Raw genomic sequence first — 18720 nt, forward strand, 5'->3', positions numbered from 1 at the left:
ATTCTCAGAAAGATTGATTCTCTATCTTGTTTTTATCTGAGGACAGAATAATGTGTTTAGAGAAAAAAATCCCATCAGTTCCACTGTATAGAAAAGTGTGGTAGGCTGGCACTGCGGCTCACTAGGCTAATCCTCCGCCTGTGGTGCCGGCACCCCGGGTTCTAGTCCCAGCTGGGGCACCGGATTCTGTCCTGATTGCTCCTCTTCCAGTCCAGCTCTCTGCTGTGGCCCGGGAGGGCAGTGGAGGATGGCCCAAGTCCTTGGGCCCTGCACCCGCATGGGAGACCAGGAGGAAGTGCCTGGCTCCTGGCTTCGGACTGGCGCAGCGCGCTGGCCATAGCAGCCATTTGGGGGGGTGAACCAACGGAAGGAAGACCTTTCTCTCTGTCTCTCTCTCTCTCACTGTCTAACTCTGCCTGTCAAAAAAAAAAAAAAAAAAAAAAGTGTGGTAAATGTAATCTGGCCGAGGCTCCATCTGAGGCTCCGTTCAAATGGAATGACCAATCCAAATGGTCACTGTTTTCTTCTTTTTCTATAGGATTTTTGACAAGGTCACTTTAAAGGGGAAAGCATCACTTCTCTATGAAGTAATTCCACTTGGAGAATTGCATTGATGACTGTACCTGGTCTACGCAAGAGATCATTCCGAGGCATATAAGGGTGGCCTGCCAAAAGCTAGCTGACACACCTCTGACAAATACACATTTTCTTTTGTTGATAATACCTGTGAAAGCTTTCACAACAGGCATTTCCAGTTTTGTTCTCAGGCTCCTAGCAGTTGCTTCTCTAAGAGTCTATGCTTTGCCAGGGGCTGACTGTTGACAGAAGCAAGGTGTTCTATCTTTTGTGCTGTCATCATCAACCCCTCCATGCACATTCAAGATGTTAGCCCAGGTCTATGTTTTGCAGCATCTTAGTATAGCTATCGGGTCCAGATTGCTTCTGTTATTCATGCCAATGACCTCAGGTACCAGTTTTGTGGGAGACTAGGACTCTTGTTCCTTTGACTTGATGTTGGTGTGACTCGATGTTGGCACAGTCTGAGAGTATGCTGTGTGATCTGTGCTGGATTATCTGTTCTGTTGTCTTTGTGGTCTTCACCAGTTGTTTGAACTATTCCTTGAGAACACATTTGAAATCATCCTGCCTCCCTGAGCTTTTCACTCACATCTCAGCCCCTCAACCGTATTCTTGAAGAACTAGACAGATGGGATGGGTCATGAGTGGGGTGGTATACAGTACAAAGCTTCCAGACACTGAAGAGATCAGGTTCAGGTGTTAAAAATTATAATTATTTTAAAAAGGCACATTGGTACTTGGGTCTTGATAGAAATCATTCTTACTCAAGTGGGGTTGACAGAGGAGTATTAGGTAGTTGTGGTTATGAGTCCGAAAAGCGTGTGATTCTGTTCCAGCGCCCAAAGAGATTTCAGGGGAAAATGTTCTGACATCTTCAACAAATTACCTTCATACATAGTTTTGACACTGTGCCCTATTAAGGACACACGTACAGTTGGTACCTTGAGGGAATAATTCAATATTTGGAAGAGAGTAGTAATAAAGAAACATTACGGTTGTATTCAACCTCTGTGGAATTAGTGTATAACCAAACTGCTTATCAGAAATGGTCATATGGGAGCTTTACTTAAATAAATTAGGAGCTGTTGCAAAGGGACTGTGGGATACCTTTGCCAAGTGGACCTCCCTCAAATGGAACACACCACATCCACATCTGACTCCATATGGAAAGAATCAGTGCAAGCCAGCCCTGGTTCAAGTTCAATCTTCACCACAAGCCAGACATATGGTTTTAGGCAGTTCACTGAAGCTCTCTGTGCCTCAGTTTCCTCAGCTGTAAATTGTGTATAATCAGATTGTCACCTCATTGTTAATATTTTTATCTTCTTAATGCAAGGAGAAGCTTGATATTACTTATCGTTTATGCAGCTGTGTGAGCATCTTCCAAAAATCTCCTTCGTGCACAGCACCACCACCATCAATACTGTGTCAATTAATAGTTATTATGTAGGACTATGATCCCTATCTCATTGCTTAGATTAAACTTATGGATGTTTGAGTGTGCAGGTCATCTGTAGGAATCAATGTTTAGTGCAAAGGAATAAGAGACAATGGATAGTCTCACAGTTCTGTTACAGTGCCTGAATGTTTACATATAGGTACATTCAAATGGCTTAAGTGATGGGGATATTTTCTGACCACCTGTATGGATCTTTTTGCTCTCTGAGATGTTAATGTTTTCCTTATATTTTATAGTAGCTCAGAACACAGCCAGTTTCTTGAGTAGGGTCCACATGGCTCATTATGCACAGGACCCAGAAACTGCCTGACTTGTGCTATTCAGATGAACAGTGACACTTAGCAGGGAGCTGAGTTCAGGCAGTAGGCAGAGGAACATACTCAATTATTTTTCCTCCTGCATTAAGCTATAAATAATGAACACTTTCCTGTGCTTTACAGTAAGCAATTAAAATAAATTATAGAGTTGGATGCAAAAATAACCCAAAGGACAACTGGATGTGTGGAATCACCAGTTTTCTCCATGCATGCAGAAGATTAATCCTCATTAACACTTAGAACATTGAGTTTCTACCGAAAGGGTTGCATGTCCATACATGTTTTGGCATCTACCCACACGCTTCTGTGTGGTGTGACTGTGCATCCCAGAAGAAGGGCTGTGGTGTGTGCCTCAGCACTCCAGTGGAATTGAACCAACTGATTCCTGAAAATGGTCTCATAAAGGTGAGCAACAAAGAGCTAACAACCCGGACCTGCTAATTGGATCTGTCCCCTAGGATTCTTGTGCTGGTTTGAAAAGTAATGTGATTCCTCTGTCTTCTTGCCTCCTCTTTCCAGTTTCTTCCCCAACCTACTTTCTCTTGCCATTTTAAATTCAGTATTCTATGTACTTCAGAGGATGGGGTCTAGAAAGGTCCCTTTTTGGTGAAAATTCTGCATCCCATTCTCATTTTAGTCCTTCTGAATTAATGATGTTGAACCTGCCAGCCTGGTCCAAGATATTCTTTCTCTAATGGAAACGCTGAGATAACTAATTAACCACAGGAATACATTGGCTATGGAAAGATTTCAGGTGCACCATCTGGAAAACTGGGAAGGGCAAGCCTTTACCACATCGCTGGGGTCCATTAGGGGTGACAGAGTCTAGTGGGGCATTGGCTCTCAGCTGTCAGCATTCCCATGGCATCTCATGGTAGAAACTCTGTGTCTAGCAAAGTTATTAAGAAACCTGTTGATTTAAAGTTGCCATTTCTGGAGAGAGAGACTGAAATATGTCAGACTGGTCTTAATTTTCTCTTTCTCTCTTAAAATTGTAACTGTTTTGGCATGTTCCCGAACCCCACATAATAGCAAACTTACTTTCCTAAAGAAGGATTCCCTTTATCAGATGGGGAGAGTGACTGCGTGTTCTCCCTTTTGGGACAGAGAATGGAGTTGAGTCATCCTTGCGTTATTTTTTGGTGTAGAGCATACTTATTCTTTGATGCTGAAAGACAGTACTCTGGTTTGCTTTCACAACATCTCCTGTTAGTAGATGTGCCTTGTATATAATTTGGAGGAGGTGGTCCCTAGCAGTATTGACGCCTGTACTTTTCAACTGGGTCTGAAGGTGAAACCCAGCAATACTTGAGATACCTCCTGGGAAAACAGGGTCCTTTGTTATTATCTCATTCCCACCCATTTGTTAATGAGTTAACAGCAATATTGTCAGGGTTCTCAGTGCAAGTTATTTGCGCTGAGGAACTTGATGACTTCTTGATGTTTGAAAACTCGCAATCTTTACAGTCATTTGCAAAAACACTAAAAGGGTGGAGTGTTAGCCAGCTCTGTTAACAAAACTGATGCTTCAACTCCCCAGAAATGTAACTTTTTACTATTTGTGGTACTTTAGTAGGGAAGCAAAAGATCTCAAATATTAGCTACCAACTGAGAAACTGGGTAACCTGCTGGGTGCCTTAATTAAAGTAGAGACAGATCTGGGTTAGAGAGGGGTTTCTGATGCTTTGTACTTCTACTAATGTATGAATATTTTACGGTTTTGCTGCTGCTGTCATATTTAGTGCGTTTTTGTCTTATTTTAAATTACATAGTATATGGTAGGAGAGAGATGGTTTTGTTGGTTTCAGGACAAGTCTAGAAATAAGCAATTCAGCATTGAGTGAGTGAGTCACTTCTCCCTGCCTGTCTCTACTTCACCATTTCAGAATAGAAAGAACTTATGTGAAACAGAGACAACTGGCTGAAAGTAATCTGACATCTGGCTGAAGTAAAGTGCCTGGAAAGCTACCACCTGCTGAAGCTAGTCATATCATTTCCTGTATGGTCTTAACTGACTGATTTTTAAAAAAATATTATTTATTTATTTATTTATTTGAAAGTCAGAGTTACACAGAGAGAGGAGAGGCAGAGAGAGAGAGGCCTTCCATCCGATGGTTCACTCCCCAGATGGCCGCAACAGCCGGAGCTGTGCCGATCCAAAGCCAGGAGCTTCTTCCCGGTCTCCCATGTGGCTGCAGGGGCCCAAGGACTTGGGCCATCTTCTACTGCTTCTCCAGGCCATAGCAGACAGCTGGATCAGAAGTGGAGCAGCTGGTCTCGAACTGGCACCCATATGGGATGCTGGCGCTTCAGGCCAGGACATTAACCCACAGCCGACCCAACTGACTGACTGAAACAAGGCTGCATTAAGTGATTAGGCTGTCCCATTATGCTTGCACTTACCCTATAGCATTTAGGTAAAAGTTAGTGATTGAGTAGGAATCCAAATTTAGGTCAGCAGTGCTCTATAAATTCTTATCTTGCCAAACATGTTTATAGGTGTCCTGCATAAACACAATAGTGGAAAAGCCAGTTGACATAAAGGGAATGCAGATTTTTACTTAATAATATTATGAAAGCTAATATGTTTTCCCACATAATAAATAACCCAACAAAAGAAGTTGAACAGAGGAAGAAAAATGACAGGTTATCACATGGCATGCTGCAAAAGTAGTATAATATTTAAGTTGACTTTGACCCCTTTGTTGTTTCCTTATCTTACACAACTTCCTTTATCATTTAATCTAGTGCTTCTCAACTTTACTAAGTTTATGAATCACCTTGAGGTATATAAATCTTGTTGAAATGCAGGTTCTGTTGAGTAGTCAGGGTAGAGAGGATTGGCTGCATTCTGCTGGGAGCAGCTAAGAGTTTGCATTTCTTGTAAGTTCCTAGGTGATGCTTGTGCTACCGGCCCATTGATAACACTTTAAAAAGTAAAGTTGAGGTCGGTGTAGCGGCTCACTAGGCTAATCCTCCACCTGCGGCACCAGCACCCCGGGTTCTAGTCCCAGTTGGGGCGCCGGATTCTGTCCTGGTTGCTCCTCTTCCAGGCCAGCTCTCTGCTGTGGCCCGAGAAGGCAGTGGAGGATGGCCCTGGTGCTTGGGCCCTGCACCCTCAGGAGGAAGCACCTGGCTCCTAGTTTCGGCTCAGCACAGTGCACCGGCTGCAACTCACCAGCCGTAATGGCCACTTGGGGGGTGAACCAACGGAAATAGGAAGACCTTTCTCTCCGTCTCTCTCACACTAACTCTGCTTGTCAAAAAAAAAAAAATAAAAATAAAAAATAAAAAAAAGTAAAGTTGAATTTAATTTCAGCTCCTGAAGTTTATCCCATACCTTTGTTTTCTAAAACTTTTTTAGTTCTCATAGATATCTCTTTTTGCTGGGGTATTTTAATGGCAAATTTGAGTTGTGTAAATATACTCAATTTATAGATATATGCATAAAATTCACACTTAAAGTTTTTATATAAATTCAAAAGTCTGTATATGCAACTGTAATTTAAATGCCTGTGTTATGTGACTTTTTTTCCCATTCATTATTTCCAGAGTCATTGCAGCTTTACAGGAATTGCCCCTGCCCCCATGACTTCACAGTAGTTGTGGAACACCTATCATCAAACATGATGTTTACTTGATAATTTTTCAGGTCCTTCATTACTGAAACTACATAGAACCCATTAGAATTAATTAAGTTCTTAATTAATGTCAGTATCTACCATGTGTGGGAATTTGGTAAGTAATACACTGTTAATTCTAAACTTTAGTGAAATGTAACAAATCCCACCTGAAATTCTCTTAAAGAAAATGAAGTCCACAGCTCTTGTCTATTCCATTGAGGAACAATGTTTTTTTTTCTTTGTACTGTTTGTGGTACCCTTTTATTTAGTGTAGGGTTAACTATACAATCATTAAGTAAGCAAAAATTGTAAAAATTAAAAGTAGGAATGTGAGAGGGAGGAGGAAAAAGGATTGAAGTGTGGGTGGGAGGGAGAGTAGGGTAGGAAGTATCACTATTTCTAAATCTGTATATTTGAAATACATGAAACTTGTATAACCTATATTTTTCCGTTGGTTCACCCCCCAAATGGCCACCACGGCCGGCGTGCTGTGGCCCACGAGCTGCGCCGATCCAAAGCCAGGAGCCAGGTGCTTCCTCCTGGTCTCCCATGTGGGTGCAGGGCCCAAGCACTTAGGCCATCCTCCACTGCCTTCCTGGACCACAGCAGAGAGCTGGACTGGAAGAGGAGCAACTGGGATAGAATCTGGCACCCCAACTGGACTAGAACCTGGGGTGCCAGCGCTGCAGGTGGAGGATTAGCCAAGTGAGCCACAGCGCTGGCCAAAAAATAGTAGTTTTAAAATATAATCAGAAACATATTTGCTAACAGCCTACTTATTTGATATGCATGTCACTTGGGAATGCTTGGTGCTAAGACTAAAGATGTGTACAGTTTTTTCTTTTATCCCCTACCCCAAGACTGATGACATTATTTCAGCTCACTTTAAGACTTACTGCTCTTACTTTAATTGCACCTCCCTAAATACTATGCAGATAATACCAGCACAAAGAGAATTAAGCCATTCAGGGTCAGTGGAACCTGGTTTGTACAGGGGACTATACAAATTGCTCCAGGTGGTAATTCAGGGAGAACATCCAATTCTTATGGAGCATATGGAGTAAATTTACTCTTAGAGAGGTGTAGGTCTCCTGCCAATAGAAAAATCCTTATTTTTTTCAGGGGTGAGATGAGGGAATATGAGCAGAGGAAGGCAAGAGGACTAGAGCTATGGTGATTTCTATCAAATATACGTATAAATTTATCCATCAAATTAATAATTCAGGGAAATAGTAGTTTTTTTTCTTATGGTAATTACATGTACTTACTACTCTTGGTATGAACTGAAAATGGGCCATTTCCTTGGCACTCTTAGTGAGGATAAGTAATGTTTGCAAGTGCCACTCAACACCATGGACACACCAGGGGATCAAAGGATACTCTGTATGAAGGACTGCATTTTGTGCAGAGTTGTGTTTGGGTTCTCTAGCGAGACAGAACCAATGCAATTTATATACACAGATAGAAGAGGGGCTTTATTAGAGAAAATTGCGCATGTGATTATAGAGGCCAAGAAGTTCCAGGACAGGCCATCTGCAAACTGGAGACCCTGGGATGCTGATAAAGTGGCTCAGTCCACGTCTGAAGGTCTGAGACCCTGGGGGTGGGAGTGGAGGCAGAGTGTAAGACCTGGAGTCTAAAGGCCTGGATTCTAACATCCAAGGGCAGGAAAGGAAGAGTGTATCCCAGCTCCAAGTCAGAGAAAAACCAATTTTATATTCTTCTGTTGCTGTTCTATCTGGGCTCCAAGCCAATTGTGTGGTACCTGCCCTCCTTAAGGGCAGATCTTCCACATTCACCAATCTCTGAAGCAACTCTCACATATATATGCAAAAATAGTGCTTTACCAGTTCTCTAGGTATTCTTTATCCATCTACATTATCAATTAAAATTAACACTCACAGAAGTATATTTAGATGCCCTCATTCATAAACTACATGACAATATACTACTGCATTATAGTACTACATATACATACTACATATGACATAGTACTACACAATATAGTAAATCACATCTTCAAAGGTTCTTCCTACAAAACTTTTTTTTTTTTTTTTTTTTTTTTTTTTTTTTTTTTTTTTTTGTGACAGGCAGAGTGGACAGTGAGAGAGAGAGAGACAGAGAGAAAGGTCTTCCTTTTGCCGTTGGTTCACCCTCCAATGGCCGCCGCGGCTGGCGCGCTGCGGCCGGCGCACCGCGCTGATCCGATGGCAGGAGCCAGGAGCCAGGTGCTTTTCCTGGTCTCCCATGGGGTGCAGGGCCCAAGCACCTGGGCCATCCTCCACTGCACTCCCTGGCCACAGCAGAGGGCTGGCCTGGAAGAGGGGCAACCGGGACAGAATCCGGCGCCCCGACCGGGACTAGAACCCGGTGTGCCGGCGCCGCTAGGCGGAGGATTAGCCTAGTGAGCCACGGCGCCGGCTTCTTCCTACAAAACTTTGAATCATCTGCATTATCTGATATCATTCACTGAGATATTTAGTTTCAGTTGAATGGTCATTCAGGTAAGTAGGTGAGTTGAGAGGTCAATGTATTGTGTTTTCCATTTCATTTATGGATTTCAACTTCTAATTTTTTAGGAATTACTATATATCTTATGGGTTTCAACTTCTAATTTTTTAAAGCAATGTGAGGTGGTTATTGTTTTGGTGGGTTTTTTCAATTTGCTTCTTAAGTCTTGGCTAAACAATACACATAAATGGTAAAAATAATGCAGAAATAATGTGGAATGGTGGGACAAACTGGGCTCTGCAGTTTATGGCCTAGTTTCCTTTGGAATCTGGGAATCTGACCTTGTTCTACCAAGGGAACCACAGTAAGAGGATGAGTTGATTAAAAAAAAAAAAAAAACTCCTGTAAAAAATGGGGATAATTATAGTTACCTACTCCTCCAGGATCCTATGAGTCTTAATTACTTAATATTTTCAGAGTGTTTGGAGATCTTTGAATTAAAAGTGCTGAGCTGTGGAATCAAAGTTCAGTGTAATTATAATTGGAAAGCAAGTCTGTAGTCCAAGCTTCCTGCCACCTCTATCATGTCCTTTCTGCCAACCCAGACATTACTGTCGAGTGCTACTCAGCTCTGCACACTTCTGACTGCTTGCAACCCATTGCAGCCTAAGGATCAACAAAATAGATGGTTGATTAATTAAAAAGTTCTATCTAGACTTAATGACAATATTTATTTTTAAAGCTAAAGAGTCACTGAGAATAAAATTGTTAAGCCAACTTGTTTCTTCTCCTCTATCATTTTTTCATGTCCCGCTATGTATAGTGATAAACTGGTCTTCCTGAAGCATTCACTGCTCAGAAACTCTTCTGGGCTATAAGTCAACATCCAGTCCCTTCAGTGTCACCCTCAGAGCCTTTCTGTCTGGAACCTGGCAACCGTTCCATCTTATTTCTCACTATTCCTTTTCCAGAACTCTCCTCTCCAGACGTTTATTCAATGCTTTCCAACCTCCCTGCCATTAATCAAGCTGCCACCCGTCCACTGCTGTCTTTTCTGCATCTGTTCAAATCCTTTGCAGTCTTCTTCACAAAGCATTCCTCCATTCCTTTTTTGGAAGTAGCTTCTTTATTTTTGTAGAATTGTATTTGTACTTCTACCTTTATGTTTTGGTTACATATGTGCACTATTGCCTCCTACACTTGATAAACTGGAAAGTAGACTCCATGTCTGATGAATGAATGACCAGAAAGAAAGCCAGAATACATGTAGTGAAACTGGATGCAAATTAAAGATTTTCAATATTTTTAAAAGATTTATTTTTTATTTATTTGGAAGACAGAGTTACAGAGAGAGATAAAGACAGAGAGAGAGGTCTTCCATCCACTGGTTCACTCCCCAGATGGCTGCAACAGCCGGAGCTGCACTGATCTGAAGCCAGGAGCCAGGAGCCAGAAACTCCATCTGGGTTCCCTTCTTGGGTGGCAAGGACTCAGGCATTTGAACCATCATCTGCTATTTTTCAGGCATATTAGCAGGAAGCCAGATAAGAAGCAGAGTAACCAGGACTGGAAGCAGCACTCAGATATGGAGCGTGTGTATCACAATCAGTGACTTAACTTGCTGCACCACACTGCTCACCCTGTCCAATTCCTGAGAGTTTACAGCTTGGGGCTAGTGCAGCCTATCCTGTAAGACCTAAGAATTTCAGTGGATTCAGTGATGATTTCCAAATGGAAATTTTGTGAGAACTCTTCTTCTTAATTTAAAAACCCACCAGTAAGTTTTTATTGAGTACTTCTATTACATGTTTCTATATCATTGTTATGGAGGATCACACGTGAACCATTTCCTCGGAGAACTTACCATCTACTTGAGGACTAGCCCTAATTAGGGAATACAAGTAACAATAAGTGAGAAGGGGATGAAATACTAGATAAGATGTACTGTGGGAGTGTAGAGGAGAAACAAGGCAGTGTGTGTTGGAGTGATTACAGAAGATGGCGTAAATGATTTTGATGCCTGAACTGGGTTATGAAGGGGAGAAAGAGGAGGAGGGTGGTGGTGGTTAGATAGATTTGCCAGAAGAATGGAACAAGTCACTTCCAGGCAACAATATGTATAGAACTCCAAGGACTCTGGCCTTCATCAGAAGTGATGAAGTGTTGAGTAATATGAGAAAGTGAAGTATTGGGTAATACGAGAAATTTAGCTAAAAAGGGTGAGGCCAGATTTTGAAGGGCGTTGGATGCCAGAAAGAAGAGGCTTTATTTGATCAAGTGGAACCAAAAGGCTTTGTGAAAGAGAATGATGAGAATGGTTAGTCAGGCAATGGTCATTAGAGTTGGACAGAGAAGAAAATATGTCCAGTAAAGTAAGGGAACATTGTCATCACAGAATGTAATGGTGAGAGCTGAACCAAGATGGTGGCAATGGGGTGCAGGAAAAGGAAGGGTCAGGAGAAGCATTTTAAGGGGAGACTGTTAGCACATCTTTAGTAACTGGATTTGAAGGCAATATAAGAAATATATTGTCAACATTTATTCTAAGATTTCTGACCTATGCCTAGGTTACCTAAATAGAAGGGAACCATTGTTAGAAGCAGAAAAGATAGGGATACCACTGTTCTAACAAACAGTTTTGAGTTTCGTGTTAAATCTTCTTGTTATCAAGGCTTTCTAAGTGAACATCCAGTAAGAATTGCAGAAATGGGCCTATACTGTGACACAGAAGGTGAGACTAGCACCAGTTTGTGTCCCTGCTGCTCCACTTCCATTCCAGCTCCCTGGAAATGTGCCTGGGAAGGTGGGAGAAGATGGCCCAAGTTCTTGGGCCCCAGCACTTACATGGGAACAGTGGTATCCCTGGCACAGCCCCGGTCATTGTGGCCATTTAGGGAAGGAACTAGCAGATAGAACACATCTCTCTCTGTAACTCTGCCTTTCAAATAAATAAGTAAATCATATATATATATATATATATAATCATATATATAACGATTTCCCAACTGTTTAGTTTAAGATGTCTCAGAACCTTGAGCCATTTTTAGCTGTTAGCGTGAATACTTAGTAAATACTTATTAAACTTACTGTATTTCATTAGTTCAAAAGTGCACCTTGTTTCTTACTCTAACATCTTTCAGATTGCAGTAGTTACTACAGAGCCACTGGTTCCTTAACCAGTTTGTTTTGTTTATTTTTTCTTTTTATACATGCAGAAAAGTTCTTTATTATAAAGTGTGTCCAAATAAATCTCAAGGAGCTCTTTCATTAAGTGTCCAATAGGATTCTAAGTGATGAATAGGTAGTTCTGTAGTTTTCTTTCTCAGTGGTACATAAAATGATATGTTTGTTCTGCCATGATAATATCTTTGGTTTGATGAAATGTGTTTTAAGATAGCTGATCACAATCAAACTCTACCAAAGTGATATAGATGGTCAAAGTATTCTAAATTCCTATTCTTTCTTATACCTGAAAGTGAGGCATCCTTTGGGTTGTTTTAATTTGTGCTAGAAATAGTAAGAGAAAGAGTTTTTATTCAACAGTGTAATTACTGCCTGCCAGGAATAGGAACCTCCTTGGAGAACCCATTTCTTTGATGGTACAGAATCCATAACATTCTCAAAATCTGTGTTTAGCAGAATGGGAATAGGTATGTTATTCAGGCCCATGTTTCCCTTCCTTATCTCAGACTACTGTGCAGTCCAAGCCACTCTGAGCATACTTGCTGTTCCTGTAAAGTGAGAGTGAGTCTACAAGGAAGTTTTGTTTGTGTCTAAGGATGGTATAAAGTCTCACAGTGGTAAAAAAAAAAAAAAAAGTTATCTCTTACAAAGGTCAAGGATAGAAATATTTGATTTTTAATACCAGGGTCTTCAGTCATTTCTGCACTATGATCGATTGATTGGAGGTAGGTTGCCTATGTGTTCAGTGATACTTTGTGGACAGAAACACAGTCTCTTTTCTTACGGATTTGCATAGCATAATGATTCTGGCATGTGTGTGTCTTTTTGAAAGTTTGTGCTCCAGCCCTGGGAAGTAGGAATAAAGTTAGAATGTTAGGGCTGAGGGATGCTACTCCTTACTACTAAGGGACACAATACTTCAGGTAAGTGATGCTGAAGTCCTTCACCACCTGGCGGTAACCTTGGGTTGATCCATAGGTATGTTTTCATTTTGCTTGTTTATCCATTCTAATTGGCTTCCTAGAGCTTGCTTGTAGAGGTAGAGCCAAACTGAGATTAGAGCAACCCTCTGGCAAACAGGAAGAGATTAATTTTGTGGTGTGCTGTTAAGGGACTTCCCAGGAAACTTCAAAAGCACAGAGACACACTTGCTGCCTATTGCAAAAATGTGCAAAATACCACTCAGCTTTCTAAAGGCATGATAAACTCAGAGCCTACGTTCTCTCTCTCTCTTCAACACACACACACACACACACACACACACAGGACCATATTTCCAACAAAAAGAGAAGTTGGGCTTTTTTTTTTTTAGGTAGACTTGTATATTGGCTGGAAAAGCCAAGGGATTGAGGGCTTCAGAGAGTTGGTGGAGATACACGTGAAGCCTGCATATGGGAGGCATTTGAAATTGACTTAAATGGCTTTTTAATGCTGACTTCTCTAGTTTTCTCCTAAGCAGACACATTGTTTTCATGATATCAGCCCCAGGCAGGGACACATCATTAAAATGAGCATACAGAAAATAGTTTTGGTTTGAAAATAAGCAAAACATTTTCAGTTATGACCACCCAGGTGTAATAGACAGAACACTGGAGTTGGGAGCCTCAAGTTCTAATATAAACTTTCTTCGTGACACGAGGCAAATCCTGTACGGCCTTGAGTTTCCTTGCCTAAAACAGCATGGCTCAATGAAATCTTTCTTTTCTGAAATAGAATATCTCTATGAGAGGAAAGAAAGCCAATGGAAAGGCTCCTTGGAGCTCCTTGATTGCTGTTTTATTATTGTGCTCTTCATACCTAGACATTACATAGGAAGAAAGGTTCATCAGACCCCTCAGGCCACCAGTGTTCCTGTCACACATTCCTGCAAAGGACCACATTGCTAACATGAAAAAAAATTACTATTACACTTGCAGCTGTTGCTTGGTAACCTTTCCGATTTTGTGTTTCTTGGGATAGCATGAGCGGAGATCATTAAAAATTTAACTTACCAAACTGCTTAAAGTGAGGAGAAAGGAGAACGTGAAGCCACAATTTTTTCACTTGCATAGATGCCATCTAATCTTAGGTTTATTTGCTAAGTCTTGGGGAAAACACTGCATGTCTCTGGTTTATATTAAACCACATTCAGCACACGACTGACATTGATTTGTGTCTAGTGCAGCTGGAGTTGATCACTAAGACGTAAAAAACCTTGACCCTGCAGAATGGCCTGGAATTATAATCAGATGGACCACATTGTTTCCCTGTGAAAGAAAGCCCTAACCAGTGTGGTGTCTTCTTTCTGCTTTTTCCCTACAGTTCCACCAGGTGAGAAGAGTGATGACCATCCTTTTCCTTACTATGGTTATTTCATACTTCGGTTGCATGAAGGCTGCCCCCATGAAAGAAGCAAACGTCCGAGGACAAGGCAGCTTGGCCTACCCAGGTATGCGGACCCATGGGACTCTGGAGAGCGTGAATGGGCCCAAGACAGGTTCAAGAGGCCTGACGTCATTGGCTGACACTTTTGAACATGTGATTGAAGAGCTGTTGGATGAGGACCAGAAAGTTCGGCCCAACGAAGAAAACAATAAGGACGCGGACTTGTATACTTCCAGGGTGATGCTCAGTAGTCAAGTGCCTTTGGAGCCTCCTCTCCTCTTTCTGCTTGAGGAATACAAAAATTACCTGGATGCTGCAAACATGTCTATGAGGGTCCGGCGCCACTCTGACCCTGCCCGCCGTGGGGAGTTGAGCGTGTGTGACAGTATTAGTGAATGGGTGACAGCGGCAGACAAAAAGACTGCAGTGGACATGTCGGGCGGGACGGTCACAGTCCTTGAAAAAGTCCCTGTATCGAAAGGCCAACTGAAGCAATACTTCTACGAGACCAAGTGCAATCCAATGGGTTACACGAAAGAAGGCTGCAGGGGCATAGACAAAAGGCATTGGAACTCCCAGTGCCGAACTACCCAGTCGTATGTGCGGGCCCTTACCATGGATAGCAAAAAGCGAATTGGCTGGCGGTTCATAAGGATAGACACTTCCTGTGTATGTACATTGACCATTAAGAGGGGAAGATAGTGGATTTATGTTGTATAGATTATATTGAGACAAAAAATTATTCTATTTGTATATATACATAACAGGGTAAATTATTCAGTTAAGAAAAAAATAATTTTATGAACTGCATGTATAAATGAAGTTTATACAGTACCGTGGTTCTACAATCTATTTATTGGACATATCCATGACCAGAAGGGAAACAGTCATTTGCGCACAACTTTAAAATGTCTGCATTACATTCCTCAATAACGTTGTGGTTTGTTGCCATTGCCAAGAATTGAAAACATAAAAAGTTGAAAAAAATAATAAATTGCATGCTGCTTTAATTGTGAATTGATAATAAACTGTCCTCTTTCAGAAAACAGACAAAAAAAAAAAAACACAAAAATTTGAACCAAAACATTCCGTTTACATTTTAGACAGTAAGTATCTCCGTTCTTGTTAGTACTCTATCTGTTTTACTGCTTTTAACTTCTGATAGCGTTGGAATTAAAACAATGTCAAGGTGCTGTTGTCATTGCTTTTCTGGCTTAGGGGTAGGGGGGATGGGAGGGGTAGATTTCTGTTTGTTTTGTGTTTTATTTTTGTTTGTTTGTTTTGTTTTTTTTTAGTTCCCACAGGGAGTAGGGATGGGGAAAGAATCCCTTCAGTATATATTCTGGTTAATGAAAAATACATCTGTATGTTGTAAAGATGTTCGCAATATCAATCAGATGACTGGAAAGTGAATAAAAATTAGGCAACTGAATGAAATGTTCATACTTCACTTCCCATAATGCACCTCCCAGACCCCGGCTCACCCTATGGGCATTGGTTGGGGGGGAAGCTTCTTTCCTTGGAAAGACCTGCATTTGCTCAGAACACATTCTTTCCCTCCCTCCCCCTTTGGTCCCTTCTTCGTTTTGTTTTAGCTTAAGGGAAAAAATTCAGTTGCGCGCTCTGAACTATTTTACCACTGCTGTGAATAAGTGAACAAATTGTGTCACATCATGGCAATCGTATAAGCATGGGGAACAGTGATTTCTTTTCCTGCTTTTTTTTTTTTTAGAAGAGAAAAAGAACAACAACAACAGCAAATGTTTCCTTTTTAGGAGCAGTGAGATTTGCATAAACCATTGTAACACTTAAAAAAAATCAGGGGAAGGCTGAGAAATGTTTTATAAGTGAAAGCTAGAGTTCTAAATGAACCCAGAAACACCTAGGTCAGAGCAGGAATCCACATTGCCAGTGAAGTGAGACTAAGCAGCCAGATGGAGACTGTGCGGAGCTGACGTCATTTCTTGGCAATGCCGGAGGAATTTCTGAGTGGCCATCACGAGGTCTAGGTGGAGGTGGGGAATGGTATTTGAGACATTCCAAAAGGAAGGTCTCTTCAGGGCCCTTGAGGGGACGCTCGGGAATGACACGTGTCAAGTTGCTTGGACCTCGTGCTTTAAGTGCCTACATTACCTAACTGTGCTCAAGAGGTTCTCTACTGGAGGACCACACTCAAGGCGGCTTATGCCCTCCATTCCACCCCTCTATAATTGTGCATAAAGTTGGATTAGCCCAGAGCAGATTTGGAACCAAATGTGGTATTTGTGATGATGAGACTGACACATTGAAATAGAAGATGTTTGTACATGAACACTTAATTTCTTTGAAACTAGATTTGAGGAAACCAGGGTTTTATCTTTTGAGAACTTTTGGTAAAATAAAAGGGAACAGGGAAAGGCCCCAAGACTCAAGCCAAGTGATCAAAGGCCACTAATAGAAATCTTGTCCAGAGACAAGACTCGGGGAAGGTGCCTTGCTCTGTAGAAGAGGCTGGGACCGAGCTGACACAATCTTGCTCCCCAGAGAAGGCCGCAGCAACCTCCTGCCCATCCTGTCTGCTTATGAAGAGGGCTCCTGTCTCATCTCTGCCATTCTGGGTTAGGAGAAATCAAACTGGAAACCTGGAATAGTGGTCCTGAGAAAAATGGACCCCAGTGGAATTTAAGGCTCATCCCATTCACCCATTCAGCCCACTTCCAAAGCTGAAAACGGTGGTGGTTACTACCTGGACTAGTGTCCTTGAGTTTCAGAAACAACTGCATGCAAATGCTGCATGTGAACAGGGTGAGGGATAAGCTTAAATGTTCCAGGGAATAAAGATGCCACCAGCAAATAATTTCTGCTTGTTTCATTTTTCATTCAGAACTGGCCTATCTTTTACAGTATCACCTGAACACCTGTCTTTAAAACAAGGAAGACTTTATGTAGTATAGATTTGTTATGTGATGTTTGAAAATAATATCTTTGTAATTATTTTTAACCTGTAAGGAATGCTTGGGATATCTGTTATATGTTAACTTTTTGAAGCTTCCTTTGGAGGGACAAAACTTTAACAGCAAAAGTCCCTATCACAATCTTAAAGTATTGCAAGGGACAGATCTGTTAGGTGATTTCATAGGAGACATTTAGCAATTGTGTGGTAAGTGTACCCAAAGAGATATTTCACTATCACATGCTTGGTGGTTTATGTTGATCTGAGATTTATTTTGTTAAAATTTCTCTCTGTTGCTCTTTGTTCTTGTTCTGTTCTTTTCTGTTTTGTTTTTTTTAAAGTCTTGCTGTGGTCTCTTTGTGGCAGAAGTGTTTCATGCATGGCAGCAGGCCTGTTGCTTTTTTATGGTGATTCCCATTGAAAATGTAAGTAAATGTCTGTGGCCTTGTTCTCTCTATGATAAAGATATTATTCACCATGTAAAACAAAAACAAATATTTATTGTATTTTAGTATATTTATATAATTATGTTATTGAAAAAAATTGGCATTAAAACTTAACCGCATCAGAAGCCTATTGTAAATACAAGTTCTATTTAAGTGTACTAATTAACATATAATATATGTTTTAAATATAGAATTTTTAATGTTTTTAAATATATTTTCAAAGTACATAAAATCTGGGGGTTCTGGGTTTTTTCTCTTTACTGTAAAACAAACATGAAAACGTGTTTCCTTATAAATACGTGTGCTCCTTGCTTTAAGACCAACCTCACTAGTTTTAGCAATTGAAAAGTGCCCCAGAGAGGATGCTTATGCAAGGCTCAAGGAGGCCAGTTCTGCTGCCTGTGAGCTTCTGAGAAGCTCTGGTATTGGATCTGTCTTCCACCGTGGAAGACTGCAGTGTCATTTTCTAGGACACTTGAAAGTTTTCCCCTTTGAAGTGATATTCTTTCATCAAGTAGAAAACCATGTATCCTAGCAACATGAGGATCCATGAATCAGGGCTGGCTGGCTCTATGTGATTATAAAATAACTGTTAAAAAAAATCAAACTAGGTTTACTTAGGGATAATGAGAATAAATTGACCCAAATTTAGAAAGTCAACAAATGAGAAAAAAATACAGAAATTCAATATGTGGAGACAGGTCATATGCCCTCAGTTTGGAAATGATGCTGTTTGCAGTATGTATTTGTATCCATTGCACTGATTTAATTTTTGTACATTGAGCTTGCAGATTTTATATCATAGTACCCACGATCTAACAGATTGCTAGGATTTCTAAAAAGGTTTGCCTCTGTGATGGCTGCCAAGCCGCTGGGTAATTTAGTTAAAGTGTTTAAAGTTATCACTAAATCTTGGTGAAATAAATGGAAGGATTTTAAATTAGAGAAAGAGCCATTAAGGAAAAAAAGCATCTGTTCTTACTCTTCAGACTCCCCATTTGAACACTGAGAACCCATCCCAGAACGTGGTGAACTATATCTGTGCAATGTATCATTTCTATTTCAAACATACACACATGGTTTCCTCTTGTATTGTCTTATTAATAAGGATCAAGAAAGTCATAACAAACATTGACTTGTGTTGTGTATATGGAAGAACAGATCGAACTAGATGAATTATTCTCATCTGTCCAGTGAGTTTTCAGAGTACTCTAAACTCTAAGAGAAGCTCTTGACTGCCAGTCACGACAGCCCAGCCATGGAATTAAGACCTTGGTAAACTTCAGGCTCAACCAATTTTCATAGTTGTGGAAGTCTAAAATATTTTTGAAAGGGTTTAGTAAAAGAAAGTGAGAATTAAATGTGA

General features: G+C 40.9%; 1 protein-coding gene and 1 long non-coding RNA gene across 8 annotated transcripts in view; one reads left to right on the top strand and one right to left on the bottom strand.

Moving 5' to 3' along the window:
• The window catches only part of LOC103351120 (uncharacterized), a 222632-nt gene that overhangs the window by 12244 nt on the left and 191668 nt on the right, over positions 1-18720 (bottom strand). For 2 of the 7 annotated variants that reach the window (XR_011387971.1, XR_011387973.1), the window contains exon 2: positions 4759-4859. The exons of the other annotated variants lie outside the window; for them this stretch is intronic. This is a non-coding gene — a long non-coding RNA (uncharacterized lncRNA). The remainder of the gene's footprint in view (positions 1-4758; positions 4860-18720) is intronic. 7 annotated transcript variants of the gene reach the window in all.
• On the top strand, positions 465-15167 carry BDNF (brain derived neurotrophic factor). Its single transcript, XM_017345633.3, is given in 2 exon segments — positions 465-2760; positions 13914-15167. Coding segments are annotated over 2 exon segments (990 nt in total). The 5' UTR covers positions 465-2535; the 3' UTR covers positions 14679-15167.

Source organism: Oryctolagus cuniculus, chromosome 1, assembly GCF_964237555.1.
Source record: "Oryctolagus cuniculus chromosome 1, mOryCun1.1, whole genome shotgun sequence".
Lineage (NCBI taxonomy): Eukaryota > Metazoa > Chordata > Mammalia > Lagomorpha > Leporidae > Oryctolagus > Oryctolagus cuniculus.